The sequence below is a fragment of the Engystomops pustulosus genome, chromosome 1 (assembly GCF_040894005.1).
Source record: "Engystomops pustulosus chromosome 1, aEngPut4.maternal, whole genome shotgun sequence".
NCBI lineage: Eukaryota > Metazoa > Chordata > Amphibia > Anura > Leptodactylidae > Engystomops > Engystomops pustulosus.
In genome coordinates this window covers 194,950,398-194,973,554 of record NC_092411.1, presented here as the reverse complement: position 1 = coordinate 194,973,554, position 23,157 = coordinate 194,950,398, and the positions used below count along the sequence as shown (strand labels likewise).

The following is a 23,157-nucleotide window of genomic DNA, read 5'->3' as shown; positions in this document are numbered from 1 at the left end:
ATGGGGCACATTTATTTACCTGGTCCTGTCGCGATCCCACGGTGCATTGTCCAACAAGGATTCGGGTCTGCCGGGATTCACTAAGATTGTGCGCCCGAGTTCCTGCAGGTGTCGCTGCTGCGCCGAGGTCTGCCGGAGTTCACCTTATTCTTCCTGGTGCATGTGAGTGCTTAATGTTGCTACACAATTCTTTTTTAAATTCTGCGGTTTTTCCGAATCTGTCGTGTTGTCTGACGGCCATGCCCCCGATTTCTGCCGCTTGCATGCTGACGCCGATGCGCCACAATCCGACCGTGTGCGCCAAAAACTCGTGGCAAATCGGAAATATTCGGGAAATCCTACGAAAGTGTGCCATTCGAACCCTTAGTAAATGAACCCCAATGTCCCCTTCCCCACAGCTGTATGGTCTATTTTTTCATCACAGTTTCCATAAACATATTTGGTTTTAAATTGGTTTTCTATTGGGTTTATATTTGGTAGGGTTAGTTAAAGTTATATTTTCAAATGGCACCATATAAATGGAGGATTGTGTATTGAAAAAAAATTTAAATAATCTTTTTTTCAGATGGAATACAGTGATAGTATTTGTTTTTTTTATCAATGTGTTATACAAATCACACAAGTAGTGACTTTACTATTCTGATGCTCAAAAAACTTTTTTTTCCCTTTTGAGCTTCATATAGTTTTATTTCATGCTTTATAAGCCAAAGTATATTTATTATTTTTTTACCGCTCGCATACAAAAGGGTTGACTTCAACTTTAGTTCCAGAATTTTTATTAATTAATATTTAATATTTGATTTATATTTATTTTTTTGGAAAAACTAGACTTCAAGATGTAGAATTGCGCTGTACCCTGCAAACATTCTGTCACGAAGGTTTGCAGGCTACAGAGAGTGTGCTGCCAAGTGGCAGAAACGCCTCACACCGTCCCATTCCGCCACTTGGCAAGAAGGTGGCATCAAGGGGAAAAAATTGCAATTACTGGTTGTTCGCTAGTAAATGCGATTATTTCTGGTCTTATGGTGTACACGCCCTGATAATTGTTCCCCATTGTGTATGTAATTTTCTCCAGCCACCATGCTATAGAGCATTGGTGGTGAACCTATGGCACGGGTGCCAGAGTCAGCACTCAGAGCCCTTTCTGTGGGCACCCAGGCCATCGCCCCAGCACACCAGACCAGACTCAGACTGGACACAGGACTGCTTCCTGAAGTCTCAAGCAACTTAAAAGATGCTGCTTTCAGTCCTATATTAAAGTGATACTTAATTTGCTACTTGGGACTGTAGGAAGAGGGAGAATGAGTAAACAGTGCTGAATTGTCTTTGGTGGACCTTCTCCTGGCTCCACAATTCTCTGTGTACAGAGGGACACTGGAAAGAAGCCTAAATTATGCAAATTTTCCATCTTGTCCTTAGGAGGCCGATACGATCAAAAGTTGATGAAGAACAGGGAGCAATAAGTTACTGCTTTCATTTTTGGTTGGCACCTCATGATAAATAAAGGGGGTTTTGGGTTGCAGTTTGGGCACTCGGCCACTAAAAGGTTCGCCATCACTGCTATAGAGGTTGCATCGGCTTAACTATTGAAAAATGCCATATTTTTTTTAAACTAAAAGACACACTTATTAACTAAGAAAAGCCATAAAAAGGTGTCTTATATTTAGCAGTTTGGATAATCCAGAACATAATCCTTACCAAATAATCCAATGTGCAGAAGTGGATTATTTATTTCCTCTTTCTCCATTAATGAACTTGAGGACACAACATGCTGTACATATACCTGGCCTTTAGAGTTAATTTACAGTATTGATCAGTTAAAAATTAAAAAAAAAAACATAATTCTCTCTGTAACATGAATAATTTAATTCTATTGTACGGATGAGTTAGAAAATAACAAAGGGAACTATTTATTGCACATCCTAATTAAACCATGAACTCAGGCTATTAAAATGTAAGACACTAAAACGCTGATATGTCAGGACCTTTCTTAAATGTGTAGCTACGGTTACAGCAAATTTGACTCCATAAAACTCACTCTCAATTATAAAAGCTACTTTCCACAGAGGTGCAGTAAAGCTATGTTTAAACTTGATCTGTCTGGCCTATTTTTCAGCATTTTCTCCAGTAACACGTAAAGAAAAACTTTCAAAACCTTGAAGCCAAAGCGATTAAACAGAAATTACAAGGAAAATGGCAAATATATTTGTATATTTTGTGTGTTTGTTTTATGCTTTTTTGCTACTCCCAGAAATGTGTGGGCGAGTCACATCTTTTCTAATAAGGATGAATATTTCACTATTAGTTCAAGTAGTAACTGTAGAAAATATTCTAGAATGTAAGAAAATGCCCTTTTAAGCTAAATTTTTATCATCTGCTAAATGGAAGAATTATTTTTATTTTTTATTTATTTAGTTTTTCAAGTTGTATTAATTAATTATGTTCCAAAAAGTTCCAGAGACAGTTAAAGTAGTTGAAAAATTCCTGATAATGCTCTATTACTGTGCATAGAGCCTGCAAAAAACAAAGATTGACATATATTCCTCAAATTTTATTAATAAAGTATGCATGAACCTGCAAAAGTTTGACATTTCTATGCTGTGAATTGTGATTGTACCATATATACTCCAGTACAAGTCGAGACCCCAAATTTTACCACAAAAACTGTGAAAACGTATTGACTCTAGTATAAGCTTAGGGTGGAAAATGCTATGGTCACAGCCTTCCCCCAGTATATAGCAGCCAACGCCTGCCACCCCCTCCACATCCCCGGATTATAGCAGCCAGTGGCTGCCTACCAGTATATAGCTAGTCAGCCCTCTGCCCCAGTATATAGCCGGCCCCCTGCCCCAGTATATAGCCAATAGCTCTTGTGCCCCGTTATACAGCCAGAAGCCCCCTGCCTTGTTTTACAGCCAGCAGCCCCCTGCCACATTTTACAGACAGCAGCCCCCTGCTCCATTTTGCAGCCAGCAGCCCAGTTTGCCCAATTCATAAAATAAAACAATATGAAAACTCACCTTTCCAGCGCCCCCCGCAGGTCTTCTGCTCAGTCCAGCACACACAATATTATTGCAGCCGTGACTGACTTCAGAGACTATGAGGCTGGACGGATTGAACAGAAGATCTGCGGGGGGCGCCGGAATGGTGAGTTTTGAATTTTTTGACTTATGCTCAAGTATATGCAGTATATATACAGTATCTATATATATATATATATATATATATATATATATATATATATATATATATATATACATATATATATATATATATATATGCAGTAATATTTAAGACTTTTAAGAATATATATATATATATATATATATATATATATATATATAAATATGCAGTAATATTTAAGACTTTTAAGAATATATATATATATATATATATATATATATATATATATATATACATATATATATATGCAGTAATATTTAAGACTTTTAAGAATATATATATATATATATATATATATATATATATATATAAATATGCAGTATATATATATATATATATATATATATATATATATATATATATTCTTAAAAGTCTTAAATATTACAGGCTTTACAAATAAACTAGAAAGGAAGGAAAATTTTATTTTTCATTTGTGATTTTTAGTATAAGTTATGCAAAGGGCTATATACATCCTATTTGCACATGACTGTGTAGATAAAAAATATGTACACATCAAGACAATATCTCCTTAACTGTGACTCACAGTAAGCAGTGCGGGAGTTCTGACCCACTTCAGAACATATCGGTCTGGGGTGTTATAAGGGTGTAAGCTGCAATATGCAGAATATTATGAAGGGATGGAGGGGAAGGAAAGGAAAAGAGGAGGGAGGGGAGATCCACAAAAAAGGCAGACATACTGGGGCAGATTTACTTACCCAGTTCATTCGCGATCCAGCGGCGCGTTCTCTGCGGTGGATTCGGGTCCGGATGGGATTTATTAAGGCAGTTCCTCCGACGTCCACCAGGTGGCGCTGCTGCGCTGAAGTTCCCTGGAACGCACTGGAATACACCGAGCCGGGCTGAGTGAAGGTAAGTCCAAGCTCAGCGACACATTTTTTGTTTTAAATGCGGCTGTTTTTCCTAATCCGTCGGGTTTTCGTTCGGCCACGCCCCCCGATTTCCGTCGCGTGCATGCCTGCGCCGATGCGCCACAATCCGATCGCGTGTGCCAAAATCCCGGGGCAATTCAGGGGAAATCGGCGCAAATCGGAAATATGCGGGTAACACATCGGGAAAACGCGAATCGGGTCCTTAGTGAATTACCTCCACTGTGGTAAATGATGAGATCTAGAAAAAAAAAATAAAATTATACATACATAAATATGTAAGGTGTACTCTGTAATCGTGCGCACCCCACCCAAGTTCGAGAAACCGAGTCCCACCAAAGGACCACCAAACCAAGTGTATGTGTATACTTACCCTAAGTCAGTGTTGTGAACATCTGATGAAAAAATATATGAAGGGGAGATCCACAAAAAAGGCAGACATACTGGGGCAGATTTACTTACCCAGTTCATTCGCGATCCAGCGGCGCAGATGTGTGGGGTCTCACCTGTGAGAGGAAAGGTCCCCCAAAAGGCAAAATATTACTCGCCAAAGGATACTGGGCTTCTTACTGGACCTGAAAATGATGTGACCCCATAAGAAATAACATAGTGAGTAGGAAGTCACAGATGAAAAGACCAAAAGTATGGTGAGTGACCCAAAAACAGTGTGTGTGTGATCCACAAAAATTGTTCACAAAAAATGGGTACAGTATTGCACCACAGCACCCCTGAGGAAGCTATTTGGGTGGCGATACGTGTCCCCATCCCTACTTTTGTGTTATTAGTCACCATTGCAGGTAGCTATTCATCCCTTATTTACACTGATGGTATTTGTACATTTTATATACTATATTGCCTTGTTCACTCGCTGCCTGCTTTGAGCTTATTTTCTCTTTTCATCATATTCACTCACATGAGGGTTTTTTACTGCAGGGGGAGTTGGTGTATCTTTGGATGACCAGCATTAACATATGCAAAGTACTCCTGGATGATTATATTTGTGTGTTGTGTTTTTACACGGTTTTTATATGTTTGTTTGTGTTGTGGTGTATTTTTGTAATTTTTATATTATGTGGTCATATCGCATACATCTTTTCTTCTTGTTTTTTGTTTGACTACTTTGATTGATCACTTTAACACCTGGCTTCTTCACTTCCTTTCTTCTTACACCCCTCCATCATCATGGGTGAATTTAACATTCCTATCAAATAGGACATTCTGCTACTTAAACTACTCTCTCTTACCTCCTCCTTTGGCCTCTCACAGTGGTCCTCCAGAGTCACTCACAAAGAGTGTCCTATGCTGGTCTTTTCCACCTCTGTTAAAGGGAACCTACCACCCCGATTCTACCTATAAAGGTAGAAGGGGTGGTAGGTGGATGAATGGGACGTGAGGATAGCCCTTTTTTGGGCTAATCCTCACGTCCCGGGTGTCTTTTACAAAACTTTATTGGAGGCATATGTAAATTTTTTTATGCGGCTACTGGGGCGTGGAGTAGCCGGACATGAGGCTACTAGTCGCGACTACTCCACGCCCCAGTAGCCTCGTTACTCCACCTACCATTTAATCTTCGGCGCGCAGCTCCTCGTAGCTGCGCGCCCTCGTCCTGGTCCCCCAGCATTTTCGGCCTTCTGCACATGCGCAGTAGCTCCGGCCCTGGAGCCGCGGCCGCGCAGCAGAGGGCCTGCGTTCTGCACATGCGCAGAACACTGTGGACCTGGACGAGGGCGCGCAGCTACGAGGAGCTGCACGCCGAAGATTAAATGGTGGGCGAAGTAACGTGGCTACTGGGGCATGGAGTAGCCGCGACTAGTAGCCTCATGTCCGGCTACTCCACGCCCCAGTAGCCGCTTAAAAAAATTTACATATGCCTCCAACAAAGTTTTGTAAAAGACACCCGGGACGAGAGGATTAGCCCAAAAAAGGGCTATCCTCACGTCCCATTCATCCACCTACCACCCCTTCTACCTTTATAGGTAGAATCGGGGTGGTAGGTTCCCTTTAACTATCCAATCTGTTTAATACTACTCTCCTCCTATCAAACCATAACTTACTGACTTTCTCCTCCACTCTGGCCCTAACCACTTCTGCAGTCCACAAGCTCATACACCCACATAGATATCTCAAACATCTGAACATCTGCAAACTCTCAGAGACTTCCTTGATTTTCTCTTCCATATTCTCATGCAAGAAGATAGCAACTGCTGACACTTTCTTTGACATTACCATTAACTCAGCTTCTATGATACTACCATTAACAGAACAACCCAATTCCTCACTCCCATGTAAAGCCAGTTTTACTATAAAAACTCTATGGAGATATTTACACTAATCTCTATAAGGTCATGGTTGAGTTGGGGGGGGGGGCAGAAAAACGGTTCCTGATGGCAGGTTCCCTTGAAGTTACATTACAAAGCTTCTTGAAAGTCAGCATTAATTATATAGATTGTCCTTACAGAATATGACCTTTGAGGAACAAGGATTTCCTTGTTCTATCTAGTAACATTTAGTCACATTCCTCTTATGCAGTAAAAAAGAAACAAATATATATATATATATATATATATATATATATATATCAACGTTTACTGGTTTCGACATTGTTTCGATCTCGGGTAAATGGAAACTTATGGTACAAGCTAACCCTCTTAGCATATTATAATATCTTTGTGAGCAATATTTTTACCCTACAGGCCCTGGCAATGTGAAAGTCCTAGTGATCCCACTCTATCAATCGAACTGCTATTTTGTGTTTTGTGGTTATCCTATTTTAATAAGAAGATAATTTCACTAAAAGGTACAGGCATACCCTGTGGAAATGAAAAACATATGTAACAGTAGCATTTTTCTTACCTTTTTTCTTTCCTTGGTATAAAGGGGATGTCTTGTCCCGTCAATACTTTATCAGTCAAATGCCCTGTATTCAGCTTTAAAAGCCCTTGTTGTTGTGTGTTTGTTTCACATTGCCTCCTGGTCATCTAGAAAAGCTATGATGAAGGATATATAAGTATAAGGTAATTTAAATCTATGCAGTCTCCTGAAAATATTAGGACTGATTAATCCAAAATTGGGCTATTACCATTTAATGTCAAACATCAAGTAGATACTATTCTGAGAATCTTATTCCCAGTAATGATAATGAGGTTTAAAGAGTCTGTTAAGTAAATAATTTATAAATATATATACTTGAGTTTAATTGCATGAATCTTATTAAGATTTGCTTTATCTTTCAGCAACACTACAAAATGTAATTATGAATTATATGATAAAGTAAATATAATTAATTGTAAAATATTAATTCATTTTCAAATGTAAAATGGTTTGTTCTAATTAAAAAAAAGTAACTCTAATTATATTTCACCAAACTGCTAGTTTTATTTGTCTCATGAAAGAAAGTCATAGCTTTTCCTACAATACAGCAAGTTATAATCAAGCCTAGGCTTTATTGTAGAATTGAAGGGTTAATCATATCAAATGATATCTTATCTTATTGCAACATACTGCGATGTGTTAATATTGTTCTCAGTGTTCTCTTTTATATTTCTCTCCACCTTTACTGTATATTGTAATTTACAGTTTGATTATTGTATTGGAATATTTTACTGTGCATTTTGTATGTACTGGCCTATATAATGTTTAGTATGTGCATTGGGGTCGGAGAAGGGGAAAAGGGAAACAACAAAAAAATACATACGTACCAATAGTACTGATGTAACTTGTAGAATATATGTATATTTATAAGGACGCATTTCAACAGTTCTGGATGCTGACCGCTAGGGATCCTACCCCACTATGAGAACTAGCAAAAAAACAGAAGTAGATGCTAAAGGTTATTTTTTTTTGTAAGTGGAACGGCAAACACAAGGTGATGTTCCGGCAAACAGCCTTTGTCATACAGAGCCGTGGAGGGATGTAGATGAAGAGGTGTGGTTTGGCATTGGAAGGTTGGAGTTGCATCCTTCCATGCTTCTATTTTTTGCTAGTAATTTGTAGAATATTCACATATAGCTCACCACTGAAACCACCATCAATGAAACAACCCCATGTCATCAGGCTTCCATTAAACTTGGCAATTACTCCAATTTCTCAATCTGTTAGCCTCTTTTGCAGTTATTCTTCCAGACCCATTTGAACCCATTTTTTGTGGACTTTTGTCTAATCAGTTAATATCACCCATTTAGAATCTTCTACTGTTCTCTTTTCATGTTTTTTTGGAAACTCGGTTGTCCTTTCTTATGACAATATAGAAGTCAAGTCTTCTTCACCTTTTTGCAGGACACCATTCCAGTCTTGTGTAATATGTATCCAGAACCAGTGGTTTACATAATATATAACATATAATATATATAATATGTAACATATAATGTGTTGACCTCCATTTGAGCCCCTCTCAGCTAACCTGAACTAAGTGATGTTGCTTTAACATTATACAATGGATCATAAACTTTTCATAATGGCTGTCAATGGTTCTAGGAAATGTGGTTGATAAACCTTATGCGACAAGGCACTTTAAAGGGCATCTACTACCAGAATGAAGGACTGTATGCAAATGACCCTGAGAGGCTCCAGAGATGATAATGGAACCTGGAGCTCTTCAGCCTCATTTGCATACAGTCTTTCATCCTGGTGGTAGATGTACTCTAAAGGGATTTTACAAAAACAAAACAAAGTCTCATAGACTAAAGGTCCAAAGGATAGGGCCATCAGTGATCAGAAGAATGATGGTGCCTATGGGCCTGTGTGAAAAGAGAAATCTTTGGAACTGATGAAGGCAGTCAAATACAGCACTGAATCTCAACTATAGAAGTGAAAGTGTGAGCATGTGCTAAAACTACTTAATTTACACAGAAAATTTGCTTAACACCATGTTTGCATTTGTTGTGGATTCCAGAGAACAGGGCCCTACCATTCACACACTTTATATGGGATAAGTACTCATAATCATCAAACAAAAATTTCAATGTAGGTTTTTACAAATAATATAGGTATTGTAGAATCGTCTAAATGTTTACATTTTGTCATACTATTTACTATACTTAATACTACTACTTTGTCTTTATTTTCCAGGAAAACTATATGAAAGAGACAGAGTTTGTCAGGAATTTGCAATGCTTGGAATAGAAAAATTTTCTGCCGCGTAAGTTTTCATAACAATGTATTTATCTATTATTTTGCACATTCTTTGGTGCCTGTGTTCTTTAGAAGTAAAATATTTGATATATATGATTTTTAATTGAAATGACACTTAAAACTCATCCTGTGTAACAAAAGCATCAGTCTGGAATGAATATATTCATTAGTACATTGGCGTTTTAATTAAATATGTCACTTACCATGTAGAAGTCTTGTACATTGCTCGATTAGATAACTTGTGTCAACAATGAAGCATTGTATCCTTCTCTCTAGTGAGAATAGTAATTACCACATTGCATTAAACATTCAGTCATATTTAATTATATTTTCCAACCACAGACATATAGATTATCAGCCGTGACCCTAGTTGGAATCAAGTTTCATGTAATTAATTTATATGGAGATTTATATTTAGTTTTCCCACAAATTAAAACAATGTGTGATTTAGTGTTTTGAAGTCCTAAAACATAAAAACTTAACTATTGACTTTACTTGTTATTTGAACCCCAAATGATGAGACCTGAAAATGTGTTAATGATAGATGTTTTTAGCAAATTTTACATGATATATAGAATTAATTCAAAATCCACAAATATTAAAGGAAACCTACCACTTGAAGTGGCAGGTTTCCGATGGCAATACCGAGCACCAGCTCAGGGTGAGCTGGTGCCGGAGCTTATTTTAGTTAGTGTTTTAAACCGTGGTATCGCGGTTTAAAACACTTTTTAAACTTTTTAAACTTTATAGCCTGCCTGCGCCGGCTATAAAGTTTAAAAAGTGTTTTAAACCGTGATACCGCGGTTTAAAACACTAACTAAAATAAGCTCCGGCACCAGCTCACCCTGAGCTGGTGCCCGGTATTGCCATCGGAAACCTGCCACTTCAAGTGGTAGGTTTCCTTTAAAGGATTCTTTTATTTTAATTGGTTATAATAATAATTATAACCAAATAGTTATAACCATAATAGTTAGAAAAAAGCTTTATTTGAAATGTGTAGTAGTTTTTTTTTAATTAATTTTGAAATTACTTCAAAATGATGATTATGAATTAATTCACTATTTTATGACGGTCATATTGATTTATCATATGTAATATGTTAGTTTTCCACTGAAATTGATGCATCTTAAGGAACTCCAGTTACTGATGGGAAAAAAAACCTTGTTGGGGCAGAGTTGTACTGGGTGTGATAAGAGCCATCAGCTCTGCCTAAACTTTTCATACCTGATGATCATGTGTTCGATAGGTCTATAGAATCAGCGGCAATTTTGTCTCCTGCAATTACTACGCAGTGCAACTTTAGCGCTATGTTTTGAGAAAAAGCATAAGCTATAATAAACCAATTCTCCACAGCATCTCTGGCTGTCTCTGACAAGCTGCTGCAGACTTGGCCCCCGAACCCATTGACATCTAAAATTAGTGGGTGGTCGGCAATGGGTTAACTGCTGTTTAGTCATTTCCTTGCATACCCTTCCTCCCTCCTACAAAAAATCTAATAAATTATAAATATAAAACTCCTCACTTTGGCAAAACCAAACTGGAACACAACTACATTGTCAGAAAAATGTTGGCCTTTGAACTATACAGTGATAATGAATATTAACACCACCAAGAACATGGGTCATTTTTATGATCCCTAAATAAGGTAATAACTTTTGAACACTTTAACCTACACAAGTGACTCTGGGATTGTTTTGTGACATATTTATGGTAAATTTTGTTTTATACATTTCGTTTTTTTTTTTTTTTTTAAATTAACAAGATTTGGCAAAACTTTAGAAACATTTGAAATTGTTTAACTCAAATTGTTCTGCTTTAACTACAGAGAGAGTCTTACAACCAATGTGTTTCTAAGTTACTTTAGACAGATCTTTGCCTGGGCTGTAGCATATGTGTCAAAATCTGGATAACATTCACTCCTGTTTATCACTCCCCATTACCTTCATTTGTACTTGTGCCAAAAACAACAGTACAAATTATATGAAGCAACAGAGAAGATAAATACCTACCCATTCCATCCAGTGCATATATTGTGTCTTCATATTGTAGTTCATTTCATACTTCATATTCTAAAGTAGCCCTACAATCATTATATCTCTTCTCCCAGCCACGTGAAGTTACCAGACATCCTATCTACTTCACTTTTTCATTGTCCCCTCTCCTCATGTTCATGTAAGCTGCAGTGGAGGAGAGCTATTGAGCTTTTGGAGGGTAGATCTGAAGAATATCTTTCAGGTACCTTGCCACATCTGCCCTGAAGTACCAGGACAGTAGAAACCCCTAACAATTATTCTCATCCTGGAGACCACAACCGTCAAAAAATAAATTAAGGGCCAAACTAAGCAAGTTAACATCACAAGTGTAAATACAGAGGTAAATACAGGGGTTATATATGGGTAAATTAATACAAGTGGGGAGTCAAAATGGTATTTACATGTTCCAACATGATACCTTTGTTTCATGGGCTGGTATGATATCCCCAATAACCAACGTATGTAGATATTTGTATGCTTTACAAATTTTCATGAATACAGTCATGTGGGGTGGGGCAAAATAACATTTTTATTTATTTATTGGCAATGGTTTGAAGGCTTGCTTTCTGTGGTACAAGTTGCAATTTTCATTGGTAACATTTTGGAACAGGCATTTTGATCCCCTTTTTTGCCCAAAAACATAATTTTTAGCAGTTTTTCAAAGGCCAGTGTAATAATGATTTATTTTAAGGGAATGAGTTGGTATGGATGTGAATATACCAAATGTGTGGTGTTTTTGACATTTTCTGACTTTCACTTACTGTGTTAAAATTATGTAATGTGAGGGGGGCGTGTCCGGGCTGCTGAGCTGTATGGACGTGTGAGGACAGAGCTCCCGTGTTAGAGCCTACAAATAGCGACTAAGAACAGCTATCCTTGCCAGAAAAGTGCCCAACAGCACTATACAGCAAGCTCTCCAACTGAGATGACTAAAAGAAGGAAGAATGTGCTTAAACCGCACAAACTTATGAACTTTTACTTCTCACCAGCCACGGAGCGAATCCAAGATGGCGATGGCATCCACGAGGAGAAGCTTCCTTCTTACCAGCGTGAAACCCTCACAGCGCAGAGAGCCAGAGAATCAGCCTCTCATCAGAGAAGATCTTCCTCGGCACCAACATCGCCATTACGCCACGACACGAGGACATGCATTTGGGGTGAGTCCAGAGAATCCCCTTCTATAACGGCCGAGAACCGCAACTCCCGGAAAATGGCGGGACTACAGTGCGGGGGGGAAGAGGGAGAGGGCTCCCCTTCACAAAGCCCGGTCAAGCAACGGCCGCGCTTAATATCCAGCCAAGATCCAGACAGGGGAGTAGGAGAGCAGAGACTTACTGATGATAGTGAGGTGGAAGAAGAACAAGACGCTCTGACTCATATGCCTGTGTCAGATAGCGTTATGACCGAGGCTGCAATGAAACGCATGCTGGGGGCACTAAGGAGATCGTTTCAAAAGGATATCACATCTTTAATACATCCAATATCAGCAGAACTCTCTCAAGTAGGAGAAAGAGTACATCAAGTGGAGAACAAGATGGGTGAATTTGCATCATCACACAATGCCCTAATTGATGCGCATTATGAATTAGAGGAAGAACTACACCGTATGCAAATTAAAATGGCGGATCTTGAGGATAGGTCGCGCCGAAACAATATCAAATTTAGAGGCATACCTGAATTGATCTCCCAAAATGAACTGCCGAAATACCTACAAGGGCTCATGCAGGTCCTGTTACCCAACAGCTCCACTCAGGATCTAGAAATAGACAGGGCACACAGACTGCCGAGACCCAAACACCTTGATGAGACCGTCCCGCGAGACGTTCTTGCTAGGGTCCATTTCTTCAGAACCAAAGAAAAGGTAATGGAGGCGGCAAGGAAAAATCATCCTCTCCCATCCCCATACCAGGATGTAATGCTCTTTATTGACTTATCAGCGACTACACTGCGAGCACGTAGACAAATGGCAATGATTACTTCTATACTAAGAGAGAAACAGATCCCGTACAAGTGGGGCTTCCCAACACGTCTTCTAATCTCCAGGAATGGAAGAATACAAACCGTCCAAACCATGGAAGAAGGTCGTAAACTTCTCAAGGCGTGGGGGATATCTGTTCCAGAAAACCTGGTGATGACTAAAGAGCAAAGACCCCGGCGGGTAGAAGAGGAATGGAACACAGTCCGATCAAGAAGGAGCAAGGATACATGACTGCTCAACCGACAAGGTTCCTGACACGGGATTACTCTTGGTGGTCCCCTCTCCAGAACAGGTACCAGCTGATCTAGTATCAGCAAGTCCGAAGAACAGGACTATAATTTCTCCCCCTACAAGTAGAGCAGAACTTTCACTGCTCTTTCAGTTGATGCCTAGGCATCCCAGAAAGTTTGGTTATTTTCTGTTATTCCTCACATGCATCTCATTTAGTGCCAGTTATATAGTAAACCTGGATTGTATAGAGAACCAAATAGCCATACACAAGTTAAAAATGAACAACTATGATGTTTATAAGATGTATATATTTGTTGACAGCTTTTTGAAATTTGAGTGATTATGGTACTAAAATTCATGTCCATGAATGTTAAGGGATTAAATATCCCTTATAAAAGAGCTAGATTGTGTGCAGAAACCCGCTCTTTGGCTTGTGATATTGTGTTTGTACAAGAAACGCATATAATAGAGAAAGATGCTTTCAGAGTCAAGAATGCAGCGTTCCCCCAGATATATTGGTCACATTATACTAAGAAAAGTAGGGGAGTAATGATGGCAATAAAAAATACAGTGGCCTTCCAGGAAATTAAAACAATCATAGACCCAATGGGGAGATATATCATAGTAATATGCTTAATTAATAACGCACCGTATACATTAGTATGCGCTTATTCTCCCAACCGCAAACAAGCCAACTTTGCTAGGAAAATAGTGCGACTAGCACTTAAACATAAGCAAGGGACCCTAATAATTGGGGGTGATCTTAACGCTACATCTGACCCCCAGCTTGATTGTTCCTCCTTATCTAAACTCCACGACAGAGGAATGGGAGACATTTGGTGGAAAAACAACCTGTTTGACATTTGGAGAGCACAACACAGTTCTGAAAGGGACTATTCTTTTTATTCCCCTGTCTATAATTCTTACTCAAGGATTGACATGTTTATTATTGACTCTGTCGCCCTCTCGCAAGCGACTAACAGCACTATAGAGACAATCACATGGTCAGACCATGCCGCCATCACCCCAGAGATATCAGAGGACTGCTCACAATCACCTACTTACCTATGGAGATGCAGTTCATACTTACTAACTCATCCCACACACAAGCAAACTCTGGAATCGGAGCTAATAGAGTTCCTTCAGAATAACAAAGATCAACACATACATATAAACACTTTGTGGAATGCTCATAAAATGTTTGTTAGGGGCACGGGAATAAGATTAGGCCATATAATTAAAAAACAGAGAGAAGCCCAAACTAGGGAAACGATTAATGAGATCCATAAAACTGAAACACAAAATAAGATCGCACCGACACAAGCACTGGCAGATAATCTCAAAAAACTGAGAGATAAACTCAGGTCCCTTTTATTATATATTTATGAGAGAAGGCTGCAAAAAACAAAAGCCCTTTATTATTCACAAGGAAATAAAGCTGGCAAACTATTGGCTTCCCAGTTGAAAGCCCGACACTTAAAAACAAAAATCCCCTATCTTAAACATCCTCACAAAGAGGGGAAATTAACACATCCTTTAGACATAGCCAACAGGTTCAAAGAATATTATGCATCCTTGTACAATTTAAAAGAGGATCCATTTACTTTCCAACCTGAACCTAAGGAAATTCAAGAATTCTTAAAGAGCCAAAACTTGAACTGTCTTAATGCATCTCAGTCAGATGAACTAAATGCTCCTTTGTCAGAAACAGAGGTCAAATGGGCAATAAAGACAACACCGGCCAACAAGGCCCCAGGCCCTGATGGGTTAACGGGGGAGTACTATAAAACCTTCTCTCACATATTAACTCCACTTATGACACAGATGTATGCGTCTGCAATGTCCACAGGAGTGTTCCCAGCTGAAAACCAGCAAGCATTAATAATAACATTGCCTAAACCAGGCAAAAAGCCAGATCAACCACAAAACTTCCGGCCAATTTCGTTACTCAATGTGGAAATTAAGATTTACGCAAAAATTCTAGCAGCCAGATTAATGAAATTCCTCCCCTCCTTAATAACAACAGACCAGACAGGGTTTATCAAAGGTAGACAGGGTGCAGACAACACGAGAAGGATCCTTAATCTAACACAAATCATTGATTCCCGTAAGAAGCCTGCAATATTGTTGGCCTTGGACGCCGAGAAGGCGTTCGACCGAATTCACTGGTTGTACGCCTTCTCGGCATTACAGATCATGGGTATCACTGGGAACTTCCTGAGGGCTATTAAGGCCCTATATTCCAAACCATCAGCCAGGGTGTTCACTAATGGCACCTTATCAGAATCTTTCCAAATCACAAATGGAACCCGTCAAGGGTGTCCATTGTCCCCCTTAGTTTTTATTCTTTCTCTAGAACCTCTGGCAGCTATGCTCAGACAGCACCCCGACATACAAGGAATCAAGGTGGGTGGGAAATCACATCTTATTTCGTTATACGCGGACGACATTATATTATCCATGTCACAACCAGAAAATTCCCTAGAAAAATCAATGGAGGTAATCTCCGCATTCAGCAAACTATCGTACTATAAATTAAATATGCAAAAAACGCAAGCAATGCCCCTGTTCATTCCTCAATCCTCCTTAGAAATTTTAAAACAAAGATACCCATTTGACTGGCAATTGGAACATATACAGTATCTAGGGATAATGGTAACCAAGGCACATAGTCAACTATACAAACATAATCACCAAAAGCTCTTAACAAAATTGAAACAAGAAGCTGCACAAATACAAAAAGCAGAAGTGGCGTGGATAGGACGAATAGCAGCATTTAAAATGTTGTTGTTACCTAGGCTACTATATTTATTTCACACAATACCAGTATCAGTACCAAACCGTTTCTTCATAGAGGTTCAGAAGATGGCATCTCAGTGTATTTGGGGAGGTTGCAAACCCAGAATTGCCAGAGTTATCATGTCTAAGCATAAGTTCTCAGGGGGCATGGGTATGCCGGACGTAAAAGCTTACTATCAAGCGTCAATACTAGCCAATGCAGCCAAATGGTGGGATTCTCCAACCGCAGAAATAAATATGCCTTGGATGCAAATTGAACAAACATTAGCAGGAGATTTACATATTAAAGATATTCTATATGCTAGTAGCTTAATGCCAGAGAAAGTATTATTGTTATCTCCGATTACCAAGGCAATCATACCGTGCTGGGAAATCCTGCACTCTAACGGATCCTTTTCTACCATGAATATCAGGGATCTTCCAATAGAGATACTAGATATAGCCTTAGGGGGATCCTATGTTAAAAAATGGAAAGAAAAAGGCATAACCAAACTCTCACAAATTCTCAAGGACCAAAGAGTAATTCCTTTTGAAGAATTAGCTCCAACATTTGGCCTAATATCAAGAGATATTTTTTTGTACTTAAGAGTAAAACATGCAACCTCTGTATTACTAACACGGAAATGTACATTTGATGAAAGCCTCCTTACACTCCTAGTAGCGACAAAAAAGGGCTTGCGCCCGTTTTATAGCCAATTGACAGGAGCAGGGGAATTTAAAAAATCTCAGCCTTTCTCAAAATGGGAAAAGATCCTGGCTAAAGAATTTTCTGAGGCAGAATGGAAGGACGCCCTTAGGGTGACACACAAATCCCTAAAATGTAGTGCCCAGGTGGAAAATGCTTTAAAAACAGTATTACATTGGTATTTCATCCCCGACCGAATTCATATAGCATACCCTGGGGCGTCTCCTTACTGCTGGAGGAATTGCGGAGGTAAGGGCACACTTTTTCACATACTGTGGGATTGCCCATATATAAGTGGCTTTTGGAGCCAGGTGTATAAGCTACTAGATATTTATGCAAACAGTGCCTAAAGAACCGGCCCAAGCGCTTTTACACTTGAATCTACCCCATCTAGAAAAGGGCAACAGAGCACTCTTGTGTAAACTATTCACAGTGGCTAGGCTAATAATTTGCAGAAATTGGAAACAACTGAATCCCCCGGGTCTGACGGAATATACAGAGGAGGTAAACAGAGTATACGAAATGGAAAAAATTCTGGCATACGGATGGCTCAAATCACAACCTACCCACCAAATATGGGCTCCGTGGGCTGCACAACCCTGTAGCTCTAGTGCAAAGTAGATGGGAAAAAAGATAAGAAGGTACTGGTACTGGAAATAATAGGGCGCGTTCTCTAGAAGATCCGGGAAATGAAGTGGGAACTGTAACTTGATGCATGTGAGACCTGTTATCCAGTTATGTTGTTTTAGTGTTAAATGTTTGGATAATATGCGAATATCATATATTGGAAGAAAATAGCGAAAGACAGTACTTTTTTATGAAAGTCAAGGTTATTTTACATATACAGCAAGTACTTACTCTAGCAACACTGTCTTTCTAGAGTAAGACAGAGGTAATTGATGTATTATATGCTATGTTACTGCAATTGTTCCTTTGTGAAAATATGTTTGAAAAAATCTTCAATAAAAACAAATGAAACAAAATTATGTAATGTTTTTAAATGGAATGGGGTGCTAAGGACAGTTTTATTATTTATTTCTTATATGTGTATATATTTCACACATTACATTTCATTTAATGCTCTACAACAGGGGTCAGGAACCTTTTTGGCTAAGAGAGCCATAAGCTCCATATATTTTAAAATGTAATTCTGCGAGAGCCGTACAATATGTATAAAGGGACACTGACAGAACAATGGCTCCAGCAGTCATTAGTAAAGCAAGGAGTGTTCCTCCCCCTGTACTAAGCCACCACTGGACCAAAACAATGGTAATTTGCTGTAAAATAAAAAATAGATAATTTACATTGGAGCTTGTGATGCAGCACATCTTGTCCACTGCTCTGGCTTCTTTTTAATGTGCATGACTGGATCTGGCTTCTTCCCACCTGATGATGAGAGGTGCAGCTCTCAGGCAAGCGCAGAAGAAGGAAGAGGCCAGAGTGCTGGACGAGATGTCCTGCATGGCAAGCTCCAATGTAAATTATCTATTTTTTTTTTTACAGGGAATTACCATTGTTTTGGTCCAGTGGCGGCTTAGTACAGGGGGGAGGAACACTCCTTGCTGTACTAATGACTGCTGGAGCCATTGTTCTGTGGGTGTCCCTTTCATAAGTGTTGGTCTTAAATAAAGCAAACAAAACAGCGGGTGCTCAGTCTCCTAGGGAATTTGTAGCTTCAATTTACTAAAATTCACTGCTAAGCAGGAACAGGAGCTGCAGAAGCTGCAGAATACACGTTACAAGTGCCAGCCGCTGTAGAACCCCCCAAATACATGCGCCATCTGCCACAGAACCCCCAAATACACGCGCCATCTGCCGCAGAATCCCCCAATGCACGCGGCATCTGCCGCAGAACCCCCCAATGCACTCGCCATCCGCTGCAGAACATCCCCATACAGACGCCAACCGCTGCAGAACATCCCCATACACGAGCCAACCGCTGCAGAACATCCCCATACACGAGCCAACCACTGCAGAACATCCCTATACACGAGCCAACCGCTGCAGAACATCCCTATACAGACGCCAACCGCTGCAAAACATCGACATACATGAGCCAACTGCTGCAGAACATCCCTATACAGACGCCAACCGCTGCAGAACATCCCTATACAGATGCCAACTGCTGCAAAACATCGACATACATGAGCCAAACGCTGCAGAACATCCCTATGCACGAGCCAACCGCTGCAGAACATCCCTATACAGACGCCAACCGCTCAGAACATCCCTATACAGACGCCAACTGCTGCAGAACATCCCTAGACACAGACGCCATCCGCTGCAGAACATCCCTATACAGACGCCAACCGCTGCAGAACATCCCTATACATGAGCCAACCGCTGCAGAACATCCCTATAAAGACGAAAACTGCTGTAGAACTTTACAATACACATTTATTAAAGTATCTGCACCAGTTTTCTGGGGACCTTGCACTGGATAGAACATCTTTGGAGCTTGTACATGTATTTATAACGTGTTTGCACCAGTTTTGTGTGGCGGCTATTCTGCGTCCCACAAGACAGAAAAATATGTACCTAAAGGGGCTGTGCACACAAATGTTGTCTTGGGTCCTAGCTATTATGTATCTAAGCTGCTGCAGAACCTTACATTTATGTAGAAATGCAGTGGTTAGGGAAGATATGAGGGTATGATGCAGAGAGCTGCTCCTGCACAAAGGATACTAAGGGGTTAGTGCAGAGTGTGAGGAGATGCTGGGGGGAGGGAGCACTTATATCTGGCTGATTCCTGGCTGCTGACTGCTTCTCTTCAGGTCCCGGACCTTCTCCTGAGTCTCCTCTGTATGAATCTCCCGCGCTGCAGGCAGACAGTCTCCTCCCCTCACTCTCACACGGAGGAGGCTGCTGCAGGGAAGGAGACGGAGGGGCCGCCCCCGAATTAACCCCATGTACCCCTGCGCTGCTCTACCGATTACAGCCAGGGGCACAACAGGTGCCGAATATATGGCCCCTGGTCTTGGCAGGCTTCTTAGCAGTTGCTGCGGCTGTAGTTCTGCCCCTTGATAGGAGCCGTGGCTGCGAGCCAGATGCGGCCCTCAAAAGAGCCACATCTGGCTCGCGAGCCATAGGTTCCCGACCCCTGCACTACAATATTAATGTATTGGAATTCATTAGAACAGGTAACCTCCCAAGCTTACGGAGGCACTGTTCTACCTTTGACGGGATATAACAAAAATTTACAGAAGGCACAACATAGACTATTTCAGGGGTTAAATTTCAAATATTCACAAAATGCTCAATTGTATTAAACTGCTTTAATAAAGGTTGCTTTGCTGTGTCTGTTCTTGTGTATCAGTGCATGGGCAGCCTTTTTTATTACCTTGGCTTTTATTGAATTATTCTGTTTCCAAGAATACTCTATTGATATATTTTGTTCTCTTTAGAGCGGTCATCATGAACAGCAGGAAGTATTCCAATGCGACTTTTGAAGAAATAGGTCACCTTGTGAAAGCTGTAGTCTCACTGGCAATGACATGCTGCGCTGACGGAGCAGCCGCCAACTGTTATGACAATGGGGTAAAGTTATAACATGTATCCGTTCCTTACAATATGTCTCTGATTCTAAAAGATAACAAATATATTGATACTGTATACTGAATGAAAATTAATGAGAGCATGACAGGATGTTATTCATGTGAAATCCTACTGGGGTCATCTAAAAATGTATGTAGTAAAAGGAAAAAACAGCACTTATTCTCAAAGAACAAGTGTCACTTGTATGCCTCATTTATCCATGTGTTTCATGATCTTCTGAAACTTTATGGTTAAAGAAACTCTGAGGAGTTGGTATAGGTTTAGAAATGCATGTTGTTAAGTGTACACTAAAAGGCTGAATAACTTAACAACAGACTTTCTACATTAACTCCTTGTGGTGTAAAAAAATCAGTGGAAAGGGTTAAAAATCTCTCATGGACATGCAGGTGTAGGGCAGATTACATGTTACAGCCTTGAAAAGCATTGAACCGTTTCCATCACATGACCAGGACAGACTGTTATTTACTGGTGCCAATCATTGCAGGCGTTTACAGAATAACCACACACATAGATCTTGATGATGTGAGGTATTCATATTGAAAATTATAGAAAATATCTATAAATTTTAAACTTTTTAGAATTTTAGATATTTTTATGCCAAAATATGTGCTGAAAATGGAAGCTGTTTAATTTAAAAGGTTCCTTGTGGTGCCAGAAGGCATTAACAGGCCCCATTATCACATTGGGGGTCATTTACTAAGGGTCCAATTCGCGCATTTTCGTCGGGATTCCCGTATTTTCCCGATTTGCTCCGTTTTTTCCCTGAATTGCCGCGGGGTTTTGGCACGAGCGATCGGATTGTGGCGCATCAGCGCCGGCTTTCATGCGACGGAAATCGGGGGCGTGGCCATTGGAAAACCCGACGGATTCTGCAAAACCGCGTAATTTTTTAAAAAAGTGTCGTTTGACACGCACTTACCTACACCCAGGATTGGATCGTGAACTCCGCCGGACTTCAGCGCAGAAGCAACACCTGGTGGACATCGGGCGCATTAGCTTAGTGAATCGCGGGAAGACCCGAATCCTCCACAGAGAACGCGCAGCTGGATCGCAACAGGACCGGGTAAGTAAATCTGCCCCATTGTTTGTTAATATATTACAAACGTCCCCCAATGCGGCAGTGTGAATGTAGCCTAAGGCAGTATACACTTTGGTCATTTCTGTACATAAATTATCCGTTTCACATTAGCTAAAGGGAGGGCATTGGAGAGAAAATAACAGGTCATGCGGTCCTAGGGGAATGCATACAATACAGTACACTTACTGCCAATGCACTCAACTGGCAAGATTATACAGTAAGATACAACACTGTCAGCATTATCAGTCAGACATTTTAACCCTTTAACCTGAGGATGGACTGAGTCTGAATTCTCGCATTGTATGTTCTGATAAATGTAATTAAAGTTGCATTTAAGATGCATTATTAAATAACCATTAGATTTTAATCAACATTATAGTTATAGGATTGCTACAATTGACAGCTACTGATTCTTGTCAGCAGCTGATAGTGTCAGAGCTATACAGTACAGGAAAGTACCAATCTATTATCTAGTGTAAGGATACATCATCAAACCCTTTTAATTAGAAGTCATATAATATGATTATACTAAATCATTTAAGTAACTATTAGACTACATCTAATTTAATTAGATTTGATTAATTGCATTTTTTTTAATCCAAAGGCATCTGCCTTGTCAGTTAAATCCTGTGACCCTAAATCACCATTCCCTAAACACCCTGGTGTTGCAAGTTGTTGTGTTCACAAGGGCCTGGAACGAAAACTTTGTTTGGCTGACTTAAAACAACCTCCAAAGGAATTTCCAACATATGTGGAGCTATCGAATGAAGAAGTGTGCGATGCCTTTAAGACTGATGCTCAAACGTTTTCCATGAGGTAAGAAAAAATATGTTAACTTTGAAAAAAGGGCGTGCAAATACAATAGCCTTTCTTTCTAACATCAGTACATTCATTGAGCCAACTGGGAATGCATTGAATGATGCATATTTTATTACACTGACTCACGCCTATCTAATCATACTCCTAGCAAACTTTTCTGATTCTTTGCAAAAGTTCTGCAAGAATATACAGGAATATATCAAGAATTTTAATTTATTTTTAAATCCCAACTTTTATGGCTTCTCCTGATAAAGTTTTCTTGAATTATTTGTTAGATGATAAAATCTTTACCTAGAGTTACATTGCAATTTAAATTACATCGTTCTAAAATATAGCTTTGAATTGTAGATGTTTTGACAGATGGGGAAAGAGATGGTATAACAATTAAGAATACAAAATATAAGAGAACTCATAGTTGTAACAAAATACATTAAAGGAAATCTACCAAAATCAAGCAAAATCAAGCACGGTTAAACCAGGGACACTTACTTATAAATGCAGGCCCTGTGACTGTGGTAATCTTCTATTTGTTATCCGTGGCCTCTTCCTTCTAAAATCAACATTTAAATTATGCTAATGATCCAGAAGGGCTCTGGGGGCATTATCAGAGTCCCTGCTTGCTGTAGATTTACAGGCTGTTACACTGAGCAGGAGAATTTTCGCCCTCCCACAGTGTGAGATTACAGCTGAATAAGAAGGGTGAAACTTGCTTCTGTATAATGTATCAACCTGTGCAGCCAGAGCACAGAGGACCTCTGGAACACCCCAAGAACCTTTCT

The 23,157-nt window shown here is 39.7% G+C and overlaps 1 protein-coding gene across 1 annotated transcript in view; it reads left to right on the top strand.

The window, feature by feature from the left end:
* The window catches only part of GC (GC vitamin D binding protein), an 89,972-nt gene that overhangs the window by 27,342 nt on the left and 39,473 nt on the right, over positions 1-23,157 (top strand). The window contains exons 2-4 of the mRNA XM_072117348.1: positions 9,138-9,207; positions 20,331-20,463; positions 22,164-22,375. Coding sequence (XP_071973449.1) covers positions 9,138-9,207; positions 20,331-20,463; positions 22,164-22,375 — 415 coding nt within the window. The remainder of the gene's footprint in view (positions 1-9,137; positions 9,208-20,330; positions 20,464-22,163; positions 22,376-23,157) is intronic.